General features: G+C 37.9%; 1 protein-coding gene across 11 annotated transcripts in view; it reads right to left on the reverse strand.

Annotated features, from left to right (window-relative positions):
• The window catches only part of STAU2 (staufen double-stranded RNA binding protein 2), a 172,775-nt gene that overhangs the window by 55,545 nt on the left and 102,366 nt on the right, over positions 1-14,864 (reverse strand). For 7 of the 11 annotated variants that reach the window (XM_065053805.1, XM_065053803.1, XM_065053808.1 and 4 more), the window contains exon 13: positions 5,123-5,236. The exons of the other annotated variants lie outside the window; for them this stretch is intronic. In XM_065053805.1, coding sequence (XP_064909877.1) covers positions 5,123-5,236 — 114 coding nt within the window. The remainder of the gene's footprint in view (positions 1-5,122; positions 5,237-14,864) is intronic. 11 annotated transcript variants of the gene reach the window in all.

Below are 14,864 nucleotides of genomic sequence, written 5' to 3' on the forward strand. Positions count from 1 at the left end.
TATAATGGATGGGATTAAGAAAGCACGGACTAAAAATGTAAGTGTGAAAGATTCATTATACTCATTTTAGCAGCATGTCTCGTTGGGACTATTGGGTAATTTAAACATCAGAAGCCAGTAACAAACAAATGGGCAGTACTGCTAGCTCCAAAAACCACACGTTAAAACCTCCAAAATCATCACAAAGTATTAAAATAATGAGACTTCAAGAAAATGCACTAGTCTTTGTTCTGGATCTTGAAATTTAAATAGAGAACTGGTCACCCCTCAATGGACATCAAGTTACTGGGGGCTGAAAATTCAATTGTACAGGCAGAGCACTCCATGGCAAGCATTCAAAAATCTAAAAACGGGCCCAATCTGTTCTTTCTCATCACCAGAACTGACTTTAAAATGATTTTATTAAAAAATGAATGTTCAGACTTCCAATCTGCCTGCTATTCAGCAAGTGTTAAGAATGCACCCAAGATGTTTTTTCCAGGGTTTTCTCCACAGCTATGACAACCACAGGGGTATGATACTGCTGAAGCAAAGCTGCAGTCATTTAGAGATGAAGCGTTCAGAAAAACAGCAATTATTACAAAGCCACTAAAGATGACTTTTGCAAATTCCAAAAATATACACACAAACATGGAAGATGAGTTTGACACTGTTTTGTTCAAGACATAGCAAAAGCGTCACTTCTTAGATTGAAACTATGTCACAGGCCATCTTGTATGACACAGCCACTCAAATTTAACCTAGCTACCATCGCAGTGAGTCCAATTATTTGTGTTAAGTGAAGTACATCTCTTAACAACTCAATGGAAGTGACTAGAAGTCTTTAGGGGAAACATAAATCCATATTTCCTTCAGTAGTTTGCTCTGATAGCATTAGATCTTCTACCTAAAAGTTCTTGGTACCTCTGTGCTCACAATTTCAAAGCACTCTTCATATAACCCAGTTTGCTAAAGCTGAAAGATATTGATTTCTATTGGTAACAAGCAATTCCATGTCCAATACCTTGAGAAGCTAAGCAGGCAGAACTCTCTAAGACTTTCAGACTAAGCAGTAGAGAAGATGTCTTCATTTTGGTGTGATATTTGAGCACCATCTTGCATTTTGCTCTAACTTCTCATTGTCCCACTTCTATGGCCTTTAGACATTCACTTTCTTAGTTTTCTGCTCCACTCCACCTATTTTTTGCTTACATAGACTCCTATCTCTTTTTTTTTTTTTGTCTCCTGATAATCATACCTTCAGTTTTATTAGTGACACAAATAGAACAACTACCTGGACTTCCCTTCTGTTTCCTTGTATCATCCACATTAAATTAAATCCTCAGCTTTACACCGTACACCTAAAGTCCATCCTGAGTCCTGAGAATAGGTTGCCTCCAGTCCCACAGCAAGGTAAAAAATACCAGGATTCATTACCATTAAGGAAAAACTCAGGTGTGCTTGAGAAAGCCACTAGAATGTGGGGCCATTTTAACTAAAAGCTGCCTGTAGCTAAATTTTATTCAAAAAAAAACCCAAAGAATTGTTGCCATTTATAGTTACAGTCAAATACTAGGAAACAGAAAATAGAGCAATAAATAATTCAGGGAAAAAAATATTCTAAAAACCACTACATTTCTACTAAGAAGTCTGGCACACCTGAATGCAAAATGCAACAAAACATGTGGCAGGCTGGCAGGTACTTTAGGAATGTTTCTCTTTTTTACTGTTTGCCAAAAGAAAAATGAAACACCAGCAATTGCTTCCACAACACTGCTTCATGACCAAATCAGATATGCCTTGTTAATCAGACATTTGAAATACACACTAATTATTGTACCAGTATGAAATGCTTATTTTAATCTGAAACTGCTCAAATGAAATATGTGGATAAAAAATTTAAACTCATTAAAAACACAAGCTAAAGCAATCTAAGGAACGAAAACTCCCTACAGAGTCTAGAGAAAGAGGAACTGACTTGAAAAACTGTTGTGTCAAGTCTTGGCATATTTGAAAAAGCAAGATAATATACTTATGTAGCACTGTAACCACATTGGTATCTGCTGGATAACAAATCTCCCACTGTATGTGAGTTGAGAGATATATTACAAAAGACAAGGATTGCCATCAGAACCTCCTTTCCTTTCCTTTCCTTTCCTTTCCTTTCCTTTCCTTTCCTTTCCTTTCCTTTCCTTTCCTTTCCTTTCCTTTCCTTTCCTTTCCTTTCCTTTCCTTTCCTTTCCTTTCCTTTCCTTTCCTTTCCTTTCCTTTCCTTTCCTTTCCTTTCCTTTCCTTTCCTTTCCTTTCCTTTCCCTTCCCCTTCCCCTTCCCCTTCCCCTTCCCCTTCCCCTTCCCCTTCCCCTTCCCTCTTTCATTTTTGTTTCTTTATTTTTGATCAAGGTATGAGGTCAGCTGTGGTTCTTCTGCCAAAATACACATAGTGACAACTCTGGTATACAGCTTTTTCTTTAGATATTCTTACACAACAGATTTCAATATTTTAGATATTCTTACACAACCACTTTCCCACAAAGAAACTATTCCAGAGTCTCATTCAGAGAGTTTTCCATTAACAAAACAAAACAAATAACACCCAAGCAACAAAAAAAAAACCCTAGAAATTATAAAATCTGTATTTTAGAATGAACACGAGAAAAATTATTTTCATAAACACAGAAACAGACAGATCCTCAAAGTGAAACTATGTCAGGCCCCATAGCTGACACAAATCAACATGCCTCCATTGAAACTATAGGCTTTCAGGTGACTACTCCATCCTAATTACCATATAATACAAAAGAGATGATTTAAAAATACAGGTGACATCAATTAGAGTTTCTAGAATTAAATTTTTATAGCATGTGGATATCTTATTTCACTTATTTCATTTGAAACTTTAAAATGTTGATAATTCAGCTTAACCAAGGTGCAGCAGTTCTGTTTCCTATTTTTATAAGAAGAATAAGGGTATCAAATAAACCTGTTGTGAGGGAAACTGTAGAACAAGAAGCAAAATCATACCCATCACATAGGAACAAGAAAGAAAATGTATTTATTTTTTTTAGCTAGTCCATTAAGAGCTCTAATTTTGACATCAATTAATTAAGTGCCTGACGAACACTTGATGTGCTTTCTGTTTGTTTGCTAATGATTCGGTTTTCTCTCTTTATTCAGATGACAGCAAATAATGCTTCGATCCAGTCCTGCCACCTGCCTTATCAAGCACAAGCAGTCAGTAGCATCTCTCTTCCCCAGAAAGTGGAATTCCTTTGATATTTAAGAAGAGGATGAGCAGAAATTTGTGAATCCTGTCCAGTATGTGGTGCTATTTTGTGACCCACTGGTTGGCACTTGGCTTTTAGATGATTACTGCCTTTTGCTCTCAGCTCAGATGAAATCTTTGCACAAGTGATGTGGGTTCAGTGTGCAACAACCACCTCATCATACAATGGCAAAACATTTTTCTTTCTTTTTCAAGAACCCCATGGAAAATTGCGTAACTAAACCAAATGATGAACACTTTTTTAAACTTCAAATTGAAGTAAGATTAGGAAATTCTAGCTACATAATGGCCCAAGCAAACTTAATTCTACCCATTTGTGCACATGCTATGATACAATCTTTATGTACGTGATTTTATGAATACTTTTTTTCCTCACAGAAGAATGTCCTGTTTGGAGCACTGAATGGGCACACTTGGGATCAAACTAATGCTGCGCATAATCTGGAATTTCCTAATTTCTAGGTGCTTGATTTTGCAGGCTCAATAACACTTTTTCATTTAGATGTCTTAAATACATAATTATTCAGATGGTTTAAATGTGCTTTTTGCTTACAAAGTCTTTTTGTCTGTTTACATATCATACTCTAGCCTAAATAAATTCTAAGACAAAGGCCAAGCTGGCTTGTAGCCCAGAATGTAGTTGTTACCAAATTGACATGGACCACCTTAAATTCATTGAAATGTCTAAATATTGTCTTTGAGTTACAACTTAATTTTAAAAGGCGATCTTTACTGAAAGAAAAATGAAGCAACTTTAGAACAGCATAAACAAATTGCTGGATGAAATGAGAACTGAATGAATTACTTCTGTCAAAGTATGTTCTGACTTACCACAACTCTCCATTACTGTAAAAAACCAAACACTTAAGGACAGGAAATATCCTCATGTTACCATGTAAATAACTAATGGGCTTAGGCTATGTTAACAACTGACTTACAAATTTCCAATTAAAAAAAAAACCACCAACCAAAAATATGGCTAAGAGTGCCTGAAGCTATTCCCCAAAAGTAATGAATTCGGATAATTCTTCAGGTGAGTTTTCCTTTTGCCTTAGAGAATCTTACGTAGAGTCTGATAAAACGTATGGCAAATGTGAACACAGTACAATTTAGAGATGGCCTAAAAAGGCAAATAAAACCTGTACTTTTTCCATTCTACTGAAGGTCTGAAAGGTGCAAGGTTTGGTTTAAATTTTTCTTCTACTTGTTTCCTTTTTGCTTTTAAAACTTTTTGAGTATCAAAGTCTTGTCTTGCTTTTATAAGTAAGAGTGTTGGAGGACAAGAAGACTGGAATGGAAGTCCCCCTCAGTTCCCATTTGAAGCTGCAGGGTGATGAGTGATTAGCATTGAGATGTTTTTTCCTCCGGCCTTTGGCCAGAAGCTTGAATTAAACGTTTTAAGAACCGTCAAACAAAATGGGAGTTTTACACAGTCTCTTTCTCCTCTCAAATGCCAGTCTCTTATGACAGGTGATGGCTGGAGATGATGGCTTCATCTCTCTGCTTTTCTAGCTACGCGTAATCTTCTAGTAAAAATAGGATAGACAAGACCTGATACACACATAAAATTAAACAAAACCTTTGCAGAAGCCTTACATCTGACTTCAAAAGCAAAGCAAGCTCCTCAGGCTTCCCTAATATGTCTTAAAAATATATAAAAGGCAACACAGTTTTGTCTCCTTGGGTCACTCTTTCGATCTAACCAGGATTTTACTAGGGCAAGACAGGCAAATCCCAGTGACAAGAACATGCCATACGAAAATCACGAGATGTGTCAAAATGTAAAATTTACTAATGCTGACATTCTGGCCTTACTAGATATTAATAAAATTACAAGAGTGTGGGGTGAAGGTATTATACCTGGTCATGGCTGGCTTCAATGGAGCTCCCGATACCTTGGAAAGTCATCTGCACAGGAGACAGTGTCAAACAGGTCATACACTCTTTGCCATTTTGTCTATCACTGTAGTGTACCTATAACAGAATAACATACGTAATCTGCTAAACACCAGGTTTGTACAAGGGATTCATGCCAAAAAACTGTCCCTTTTCAACAAGTTTGTAAGAAGAATTCCAAACATTTACATTGAATTCATCTTTAATATAAAACAAGGAGTGGGTAAAGTATTCTAGGCAGTAACATACTGAATTGAGGCTGAATTTGCTGTGATATGCCTGTTGGATTGTTTGTAAAGTGCTGCTTTCTTCAGTTTCTGAGGCCTTTGAGATTGAATTAAAGATGTATCCATACAATTACAAGAATCTAGTTTCAAGTTATAGTTTCCAGCCGAGATGCCATTTTTAACAGCATTTTGTAGATTAGTTATAAAAGATCCATGTACATCATTACACCCCCAAAAACCTGGCAATAGCAGTTTTAATTTTTCGATTGTAATGCCATTTCTACTAAAATTCACTAACTCTTTTGACATGGCTATGTAATGTTGTATATTTGAATTTCATTTTGTAATTAAACCAAAATGACAGATAAAACAGAGAATAATTCACTTTCTTCTTGAGATGTCTAGGTTACCTTTTTCTGCTACTTTTTCTGAGTAACTCAGTCCCTATTGATGTCAAGGAGTGTGTGCTGAGCCTGAATTTTACATGAAATACAGAGGCAGGCGCTTCTACTTGAATTATTCTCCCTGTCTTCAAGTCCCCTTCAGATAGTTCTTAAATCCCTAAAGCAAGAATGGATTTTAATATGTTGAGACAAAATTAAGTTAAACTTTGCCAGTGTTCGGTTATTAAGAACAGGTTGCCACTCATGCTGAATTGTTGAAATATTACAGTCCTCTGCATAGCTCCTGGCTTCTAGACAGGCAGATCAAGCACTTTGTTCTACAGGAGAGGTGGAATTTAGTTTATGGTGGTAATTTACATTGGCTATGTGACCCCCTGTCAGAAATGGAAAGAGAGATCAGCTCTGCTGGAGACAGACCTTTTATGTTAGTATCTATTTACAGCTGTACAGCTCTCAGGCAAAAGTTAAAGCCCCATCTTGACATGTAGGCTACAAAATTAAACTTTATTATTTCTGAAGACAACTAGGAACTATATTAGAGTTATATAGAGTGGAAATGATTTAGTGACATATATGATACTTAATTGTATGCCATGTGTATTAAATCCCCTGTGCCTAATGCTCTTCTTTGCCACAGGTGCAAATTGGGAATACTTCAGCTGAATCAAAACCAGAGCAAAACCAGCTGAGTGAGAGGAAAACCAAGCCAGTGCTATATTTCGGAACTGCTTTACTGACAACACATCAAAACAGTTTTGCTGCAGCCAAAAGTAAGATACAGAAGGCAAAATTCTTGTACCGTGTATAGAAATATTGATTTCGCTCAGCCCCTTTCAAAGCTTTCTGGATTATCCTTCTCTCTCTTCCTCTCCCAGCCCCCACAATACGTACCTACTAAATTGCTTGTCTCTCCCTGCCAGAAAAGCCATACTACTTACTTAGAAACCACAAGAGGCCCCTTCACATATACAATGGTTTAACTTTGATTAATCAAAAGAGGTATGAAGGTACGAAATTTGGCTTGCAAATATAAACTGAAGGTCCTTAAACGTCAGTGACTACAGTTATGACAAGAACTTATCAAGCTTCCACAACTGTGGTATCTGGATGCAAGTTAGATATTCTGCTAAGTATGTGTTTTGGGAATGTGGTGTGGAGAAATGGGGCAGAAAAGCTCAAGAGGATGAGTCTGTATTGCAGACATGACATAGCAGAAGGAGTAAAATCTGGTGACCAAGAAAAGTACATGTCCTAGAACACATACAGAGAAATGGAAAAAATGGCATTTTCTGCACTGCATAGCATCTTCATAGGCTTATTTTTAATGAGAATAATACAAATAAGGTTACACTTCACTAATGTCCACTAAAATTAAGCAAGGGTAACAAGCTGAAAGAACAGGACATATCCATAGGAAAAATTATTAGTAGCATTACACAACACTTTTATTGTATTTGCGGTAGCAGATTTGATGCATGCTCTCTTTAGAGTCTCACACTGAAAATGAAATAAAGTCAGAATTTCAGTATCTTTCTAGTCCTAACTTTCCCGAAGCAATTTCATGACACACTTTGGGCCTCATATGAATATATCAAGGCCATTACTTTGTAATTTCTTAGACAACAGTCCTCTAATTATCTCTGGCCCTGTTGAAGCTCTTCAGTTGAATCAAAATAAACACTTTCTATGTTAATAATATGAATAGTGATATAAAAAAAAACCAAAAGACTGGACCTTGAATGGGGGACAGAATAAAACTTTGTCCTTTCATCAGATCTCTCTCTCTGGTCTACAGATTTGTGCAGTCAGCAGAAACATTCAGATTTCTTCTACATTTGGCATGCGTATGTGCAATTTCCCAGTAGTCCTGTTTTGTTATTTATCAGGCCAGCTGCTACATTCACAAACACTATATTCTATTCCTTTCTTCTTCAAATTTGATCTGTGATCCAAAGTTTGGTTGCTTGGTTGGTTTGTTTTTGTCAACCAAGAGTGCTACGTGTTTACCTATTTGAGCAGAATGTCCAAAATAGGCACTCAGAAAGAAACGGCAGTAGTTGAATAGTTACTAAATAGTCTGAATAACAGAAGTTACTTCTAGGATTTTGGCCAGCAGTATGTTGCAAATATTTCATTTTTTGTGTTCATGCTATTAAAAGCATGGAAGAAACCTGAACGTCTACAAAACTGGTTTAAGAATATCATTATTATCTAAGGCAGGGGAACATGAAGGCACAGCAAACACCCGATTCAGTATCTGCGGTCAAGGTGTGGTGGCTGAAGGCCAGACAAGTGCTCCAACAGTGAGTTCACGGCCATTGGTGAGATTCACAATGGCACCAATACTTTTCTGAGTTCCTCAGTGCCTTAAGAGTCAAAAGTGCTTGACTAAAGCTCATCTCGGCAATAAGTCTGTTAGGCACGTAAGGACACTTTGTGGACAGTCATTAAATGACTCATCCAAAGTCACTCGGCACTGGCGGGAGTAATGGCAGCGCTGGGACTTTAACCCACCATTAAGGCCTGTGGCCTAACTGCAATTGGTCATTTTTGTTTTCCATACATTATGGAGGTAAAAATAAAAGAGTCATAAAAATCATTTCTATCTATGTCCAGACCTGATTATCAGGCTTCAATTCTGAGTAATTAAGGGACAGTCACAAATTAGCTCCATGCATTTTAGGAATTAAACAGGAATGAAATTTCACTCATTAAAATTCAGACTGTTTTATTTGGATGACACATAAGCAGACATTTTATAGAACAGCATTAGAATCTGGTTAGAAAATCATGGCCAGCATACTGATGTCTGTAGTAAGGGCTGTGCAAGTTTCTGAGTAAAATGTAAGACTCCAGTCTGAGACTATTATGAGTGATTTACACATAGTTCTCCTCCAAGTATGTCTACACAGCACAAAGCAATGCCACAACAAGATCCTGGCAATAACTCTAAACGAGTCTGCTCATTTATTGGAAAAAGCACACAGCACTTCTAGCTTTTCTCCTGGGTAACTCCACGGGTGGAGAACCTGAGGTAAATCATGTACAACCAGCTCAGGAATCCCAAACACAGCACCCTGTTGCCCCATGTGGGTGCAGCACAAAACCTCCGTGTGTAAAACGCAAAGTGCATCCTGGGCATCAAAATAATGCAATAAATTCTAGAAGTAATTTTTTCCGCAAGCACATACCAAGGATTTACTCATACATGCATGCTTTCATGTTTGATATTCTCAGAAGATGCAACTGTATATCCTTTACACGATTGCTTCAGTCAGGAACAAGCTGTATGGAATGAGTATGTATGGAGGAGTACTACTAACTGGTGTATGTATATAGAAATGTATGCGAAAGTCTGAAACCATTTGACAACTATGTTGAAATTTGGCCCTTGTTTTTAATATTTTAAATTACTGAAGAGACGCAAATATTTTGATGGACATTTATAGCTTCACATAAAGGAAGATATAAGATGAATGTTTACAATGTTACAACTGAGTGTGGAATGGCATAGTCAAAATTCTCAACCTTCTATGTTATTTTATAAAGGGAAAACTAAATTACACTGTACAAAAACACATAAGAAATTAGCTAAGGTTACTTCTGTCGTAATGTTGTTCCAAAGGCAGGAAATTTCCCATTTCTTTCATATTTATACAAACACATCTCTTGAATCTAGCTTTACTATAATACCTTTCACTATGTTCTGGCAGAAACTGTAAAAAATCTTGCAGGATTTGTCTTGCAGTAAGCTAGATACTGGATCAATATGCAATTTCAGATAATAGCCATAGTGAATCTGCATAAAGTATTCTGTAAATGCAATGTCCCCCACTTCAAGCACAGGGAGTCTCCTGGACTTCAGTGGGCACTTCTGCACTTGAAGACCAACCCTTTTGGGTGAACAAGAGCTATGGTTTACCGATTCACAACTGAGGAAGGTGAGAGACCTGCTATGCTACTACATAGTAGTCAAGCTGAACGATAATATACTGAACTACCGCTGGAAACAAGCTGACTGTGCTAACGAGAGACTGAGGGGAGCAAAAATAAAGGCTACTATTTTCACACACTGTTGCTTAGATGTTCACAGTTTGAAAGGCAACTTCTGTCTGGCCAAACACTTTCTTTCTTGAACATTTATTAACTTAAAAAAAAATAATATGAATTACCAAAAGAAAGAAGCCATCTGTGACACTGGAGTTCACGTTTCCAAACCAAAAACTACTCTGAGTCAAAGCATCAGCAGGAGTCTTAGAATGCTAGACAGAAATAAACTAGGTAATAAAATGCCATTATGTTCAGCAACGCACAAATCTTCTGGATTGACAAGCCTGGACTATTTTGTTAGAACAAAGGATGGTATTCCTTGAAATCTGCCCCTTAAAGGAAGAGCATCCAATTTAGTACTGAATTTACAGAACAATTTTCAAGATTTTACAGAGGCTGCTCTGGATTTACAGTGACAAGCAAATCAAAAAGGGCTCAAAATCAGATGTTAAAATAGTAATTTTGACTCAGACAAGAGTCTCATGAAACATTTCTCTTCCTTTAGCTTCCCAGTGAAATGCATATCTTTCCCATATGGGTCTTTTACATTACTCTTTCTGTTGCTCACATGATCTACCACAAAAAAAATTAAACAATCCTGTTTGAGCTCAAATTCTGTTTCATGCATATTTAGTGGTGAATAAATACTCCCAGCAGGAAGCTAAATTAAATGTGATTGCTAATGTGAAACCATTTTCTCAAAGACAATTTTAGGAGCTTTCACAGTATAGTATTCTAGTACTTAAAAGTGTGAATCCTTGTCTTATCCGTAGCACTTTCCTAACAAACAACAGATTAGTCTCTTCAGACATGGAGCAGCATGAGAGAGATGCCGAATACCAGTTTGCATCCTTACTACCTGGCTTTACAATTCCTTATATTTTATTTGAGAGACTAGAACAGCAGTACAGTAAAAACAAAAAAATAAAATTGGGGGAAAAAATCTCATTGTATGAACAAAGTCTGGAAACACAGATACAAAAAACAAGACTGAGACGAAAAAAAATGTCCCAGATGACAAAATAAGACATACAATAAAAGAAAATTTCAAAAAATCAGAAAAAAACTGTGTTGAATCAAACTGTTTCCTGCAATGCTGGAGTTCCTTGATGTAGTGCAATTACTAAATATAGTATTTTACTAATCTCAGCAGGGAGCTGGCTAACTGCATGCCCGTCAGATGTTTTTAATGGTCACCCCCTGTGGAACAAATCTAAGGAGCGCATGAAAAACACCCACATTTTTAAAAAGGCCCCTTGCTAGATCATTAAGGAAAGATAAAGGCTTGTACATTCGGATGTGATATATAACACAATCATTGTGTCAAGAAAACATATGTTTGATTAGCGCGCCTCAGGTTCATTAATCGCTGTGTCTGCCTCACAGCAGTGGGCAACGTTTCCACCGTGGCTACTGCACGGAAGGCTAAAGACACTCAGTAGCTTATAGACTGACAGTTCAGCAGTAAATCTTGAGCTATTCTAACATGCTCCTCTCTTGCAGAGTTTGAATAGCAGCTGTATCGTAGCCCTAAATCTTCATTAAAATACAGTCCTAGGGTTTAGACTAAGAAATAAGCCATTACTGTACCATAAATAGGTTACAAGCAGCAGACCAAAGGCACTGTCACACGTTACTGCGGCAGTATTTTATGTTCCTGACTTTGGTAAGGCAGACACTTGACATCTATAAAAACATGTGAACTACAAATTAAGAGTGAAAAAGCTTCCTTGATGCAGTTCCCAAAGAGACTATACAAAATATCTGCTAAATGCAAAACAACTCTACCATCTGAGCCAAAGAAGCTTGTAGGTCCTTTTTTTTTAATGCTATTTAGATACCCTCTGATTTCAGAGCTCCTGCTTCAGCAGTGTGGAAGATCTGGAACCTCTGGCCATATACCATGCTCAGTCAAGCAAGAGAGACCCAGCTCCACCCTACCTCTGGATGTGATGTTTGGTGCTAATTCAGAGAAAATTAGCTAACACCGCTGCTGTTGCAGCCTAGAGGATTATCGGTGCAGTAATATTCTTACTGGTTACCTTCCATCTGTTCAACCTTAACCCCAGTATGTGTTTATAAAGACAGTGTTCCTGTGGGGCACGTGCGAAGCGAGCAACCATAATTTCAATGGCTGCCATTCAAGGGTGCAAACGGACCCACTTGTCTGACGGGAAAGCTGAAACCAGGAGAAAGGACATGGCTTTCTATAAAAAAAATCACACTTATGTTGAAGAGTACCTTGCTACCCTGTTCACTTCCTCTATTCTATAACTAAGATATGTATTATTTTGTAGACATAGTAGAGAGCAGGTTAACTACAGTGATCTGATATGCTGAATACAATCTTGCCCCCCAAATAATAAATTAATTATTCAGAAATTAAACCACTGCAAAGCACTACAAAATAATATGTTATACCTGACATGTTTCTTTGCACAAACTTATCTGCCTCTGATCCATGCAGCCACAATTATTCAGGTAAATACTGTATTTTCAGGGAGAGGAGTTGAAATTAATTTTATAGTTCACAGTCAAAGGATATATGAAAATCTGGCAGCCCTAGGATCTCCTTTTTTTCACCACACAGCCTAAAAAAGAGGAGGGAGGTGAGGGATTTTGTGTTTTGCTAATAACGTATGCAAAGGACAAGCATGATACGGAGCATTTGTAGAGGAGTCTGTGTCTCGAGTATCATCCTGAACAACTGACTAAAGGGAGGGGGGAATGTGGTTAGTTTGGAGAGAGAAAACAGTAAGGGTTTAAAATCACTTTCTAGCAAACGTATCAATGGAAATACATTTTCACGTACACTCTTTTTCTTTATGAAGTTTGTCACTGGAGTGAAGAGTGGAGCAAGCATTAACTATTCTCTGTTTACAAACTGGACTTGAAAGCCCCCAACACTGCACTAATGAAGAGAGAACAGGGTCACTGTGAAACTGGGAGTACAAAACTGGCTGCCTGAGTGTGCTGAAAAGTCTGATGCTGATACTGGCACTGGGTTTGTGCACTAACCTAGGTATAGGGCACGATGCAGAAAGAAACCCCCTTCTTTAATTAAAACAAGAAACAATCATTTTACTTCTGAAAATCATCCTGCTTCATTGTGCTCCCAATTCCGAATGAGACAGAAGGAGACGACAGACAAAAAAACCTTCTGAAAGCCTTGGCTGCAAGTCACTGTAACTCGTCTCTTTTCTCCTTCTTCACCTTTTCTTGTTGCTTCTCTTTTTAAAGGATTTTTGCTTGAGGGCTGAATTGCCTTGTTATAATTAAAGCTAAACCCCAGTCTGCTATGAATTCACCATTTCACCCTCACAATTTTGCCAGCTGAAACTTCCAGTCTTTCAACCTTCTGGCTGTATTCCAAGTCAAGGGCCATAGCTGAGTTATCAAGTCACATTAGGATTTACTTAGAAAGATTCTGGCAGGGGACCCAGCCCGGTGCATTTAGTGCTGGCTGCAGTATTTTGAGAGACCCTGACAGCTTTTAAACTTTCTCACATGTAAACCCCCTGAATTCTAAAATCAGTTATGAAAATATAATTCACATTTTTTCCACAGAGCAAGTTACGTGGAGGGGAGGACTTTAATCATTATTTGCAAGATGCTGAGGAGAAAAGCTAAAATGTGACCAAGCTGACACCCACACCACACCTGGGGATCCACACAATGCCATCAGCCAGTTATTCTCCATTTACCTTCTTTCCTTTTAGAAACTGAAATAAAAAAGAAGCACCTGGCTGCTTCTGAAGGCAAGAAGAGCAAAACTTCAGCAGCCCTTGAATAAAGGGCTTTCTACCTTGTAAGAGGGAGAGAGGTAACGACGGCCAGAAGAGAAGAAAGCTAGTTTAGACAGATTTCTGGCCAGAAGCCAGGTAGTTGGGAGACTCTGTGTCAGAAAATTTACTGCCCTTTATAGCTGGATTTGCATTTGTTTTCTAAGTCTGCATGCTGTCAAATTAATTCAGAAACATTCTTCCTGCAGCAAATATTACCTCCTGCAGTAGACTCTGTTAATTAATATGCTAGGTTTCCAAATTTACACATCTTTCCTCATAGAAACTGATATGAGAATGATTCTTATGGTTATTTTTTTTCAGAATGACTACCACTATTCTGGCTTCCTTTGAGGTCAAAAATAGGCTAATATGGACTAGACGGTCTACAGTCAGCAGAAATATTTCTGAAATAAATGGAAACTAATAAACCCACTTCTTGTAGATCTACTCTGGGTCACTGCCATCCACTGTGGTACTGCCTGCCTTCTCTCTGAAGTTAGTCAATTAAAAAACATTATAAACCAGAAAGCAATAAAATCCAGGTGCTTTGATTTTTACATGAAGCTCTCTCAAGAACAAATCTTGCTATCAGCTTGTTCTGTTTTGTCTCTCCCTCTATTCTGCATTCCCAACATGTTTTCTTATTTTTGGCTAGTCATCTCTAAGTTAGGGTTTGGAGACCTTGAAGCTCTTACCTACATAACGCAGCCATTTGATTTCAAGTTGATTTTCAGTGTAGTAGGACACCTGCAAGTTTCTGAGAGCCAGACAAGAACCCGCAGTGAACAGGTTGCCTGGTATTGCGCAAATCGCATATGCCACTAAAATTATCAATAAAATCCTGACTGATCCACTGACTTGCTCAAAGAAACTTCTGTCCCTGTTAATCTGTATTAGCTTTACAACAAAAATAGCAGCTGTCTTGAACAAACGGAGAAGTTTTGTGGCAAATAACCACAGAGCACAGAGCACAAAGACAGTAAGTTCACACAGATAAAAGGAGTTCTCCTATTTCCTGACTTCTGTCCAGTGGTACACCACTGTAAAGATGCCAGTCAAGTGTAGAAAGCTCTACTGGTTTTGGTCGGGACGGAGCCAATTCTCTCCATGGCAGCTTCTCTGGTGCTATATTTTATATTTTTGATCAAAACAGCGTTGTCAGCAGTGCTTACGGAGCATGGAGGCCTTTTCTACTTCTCACACTGCTCCACCAGCGAGTGGGCTGGGGGAAGGCAAGAAA

Source organism: Columba livia, chromosome 2, assembly GCF_036013475.1.
Source record: "Columba livia isolate bColLiv1 breed racing homer chromosome 2, bColLiv1.pat.W.v2, whole genome shotgun sequence".
NCBI lineage: Eukaryota > Metazoa > Chordata > Aves > Columbiformes > Columbidae > Columba > Columba livia.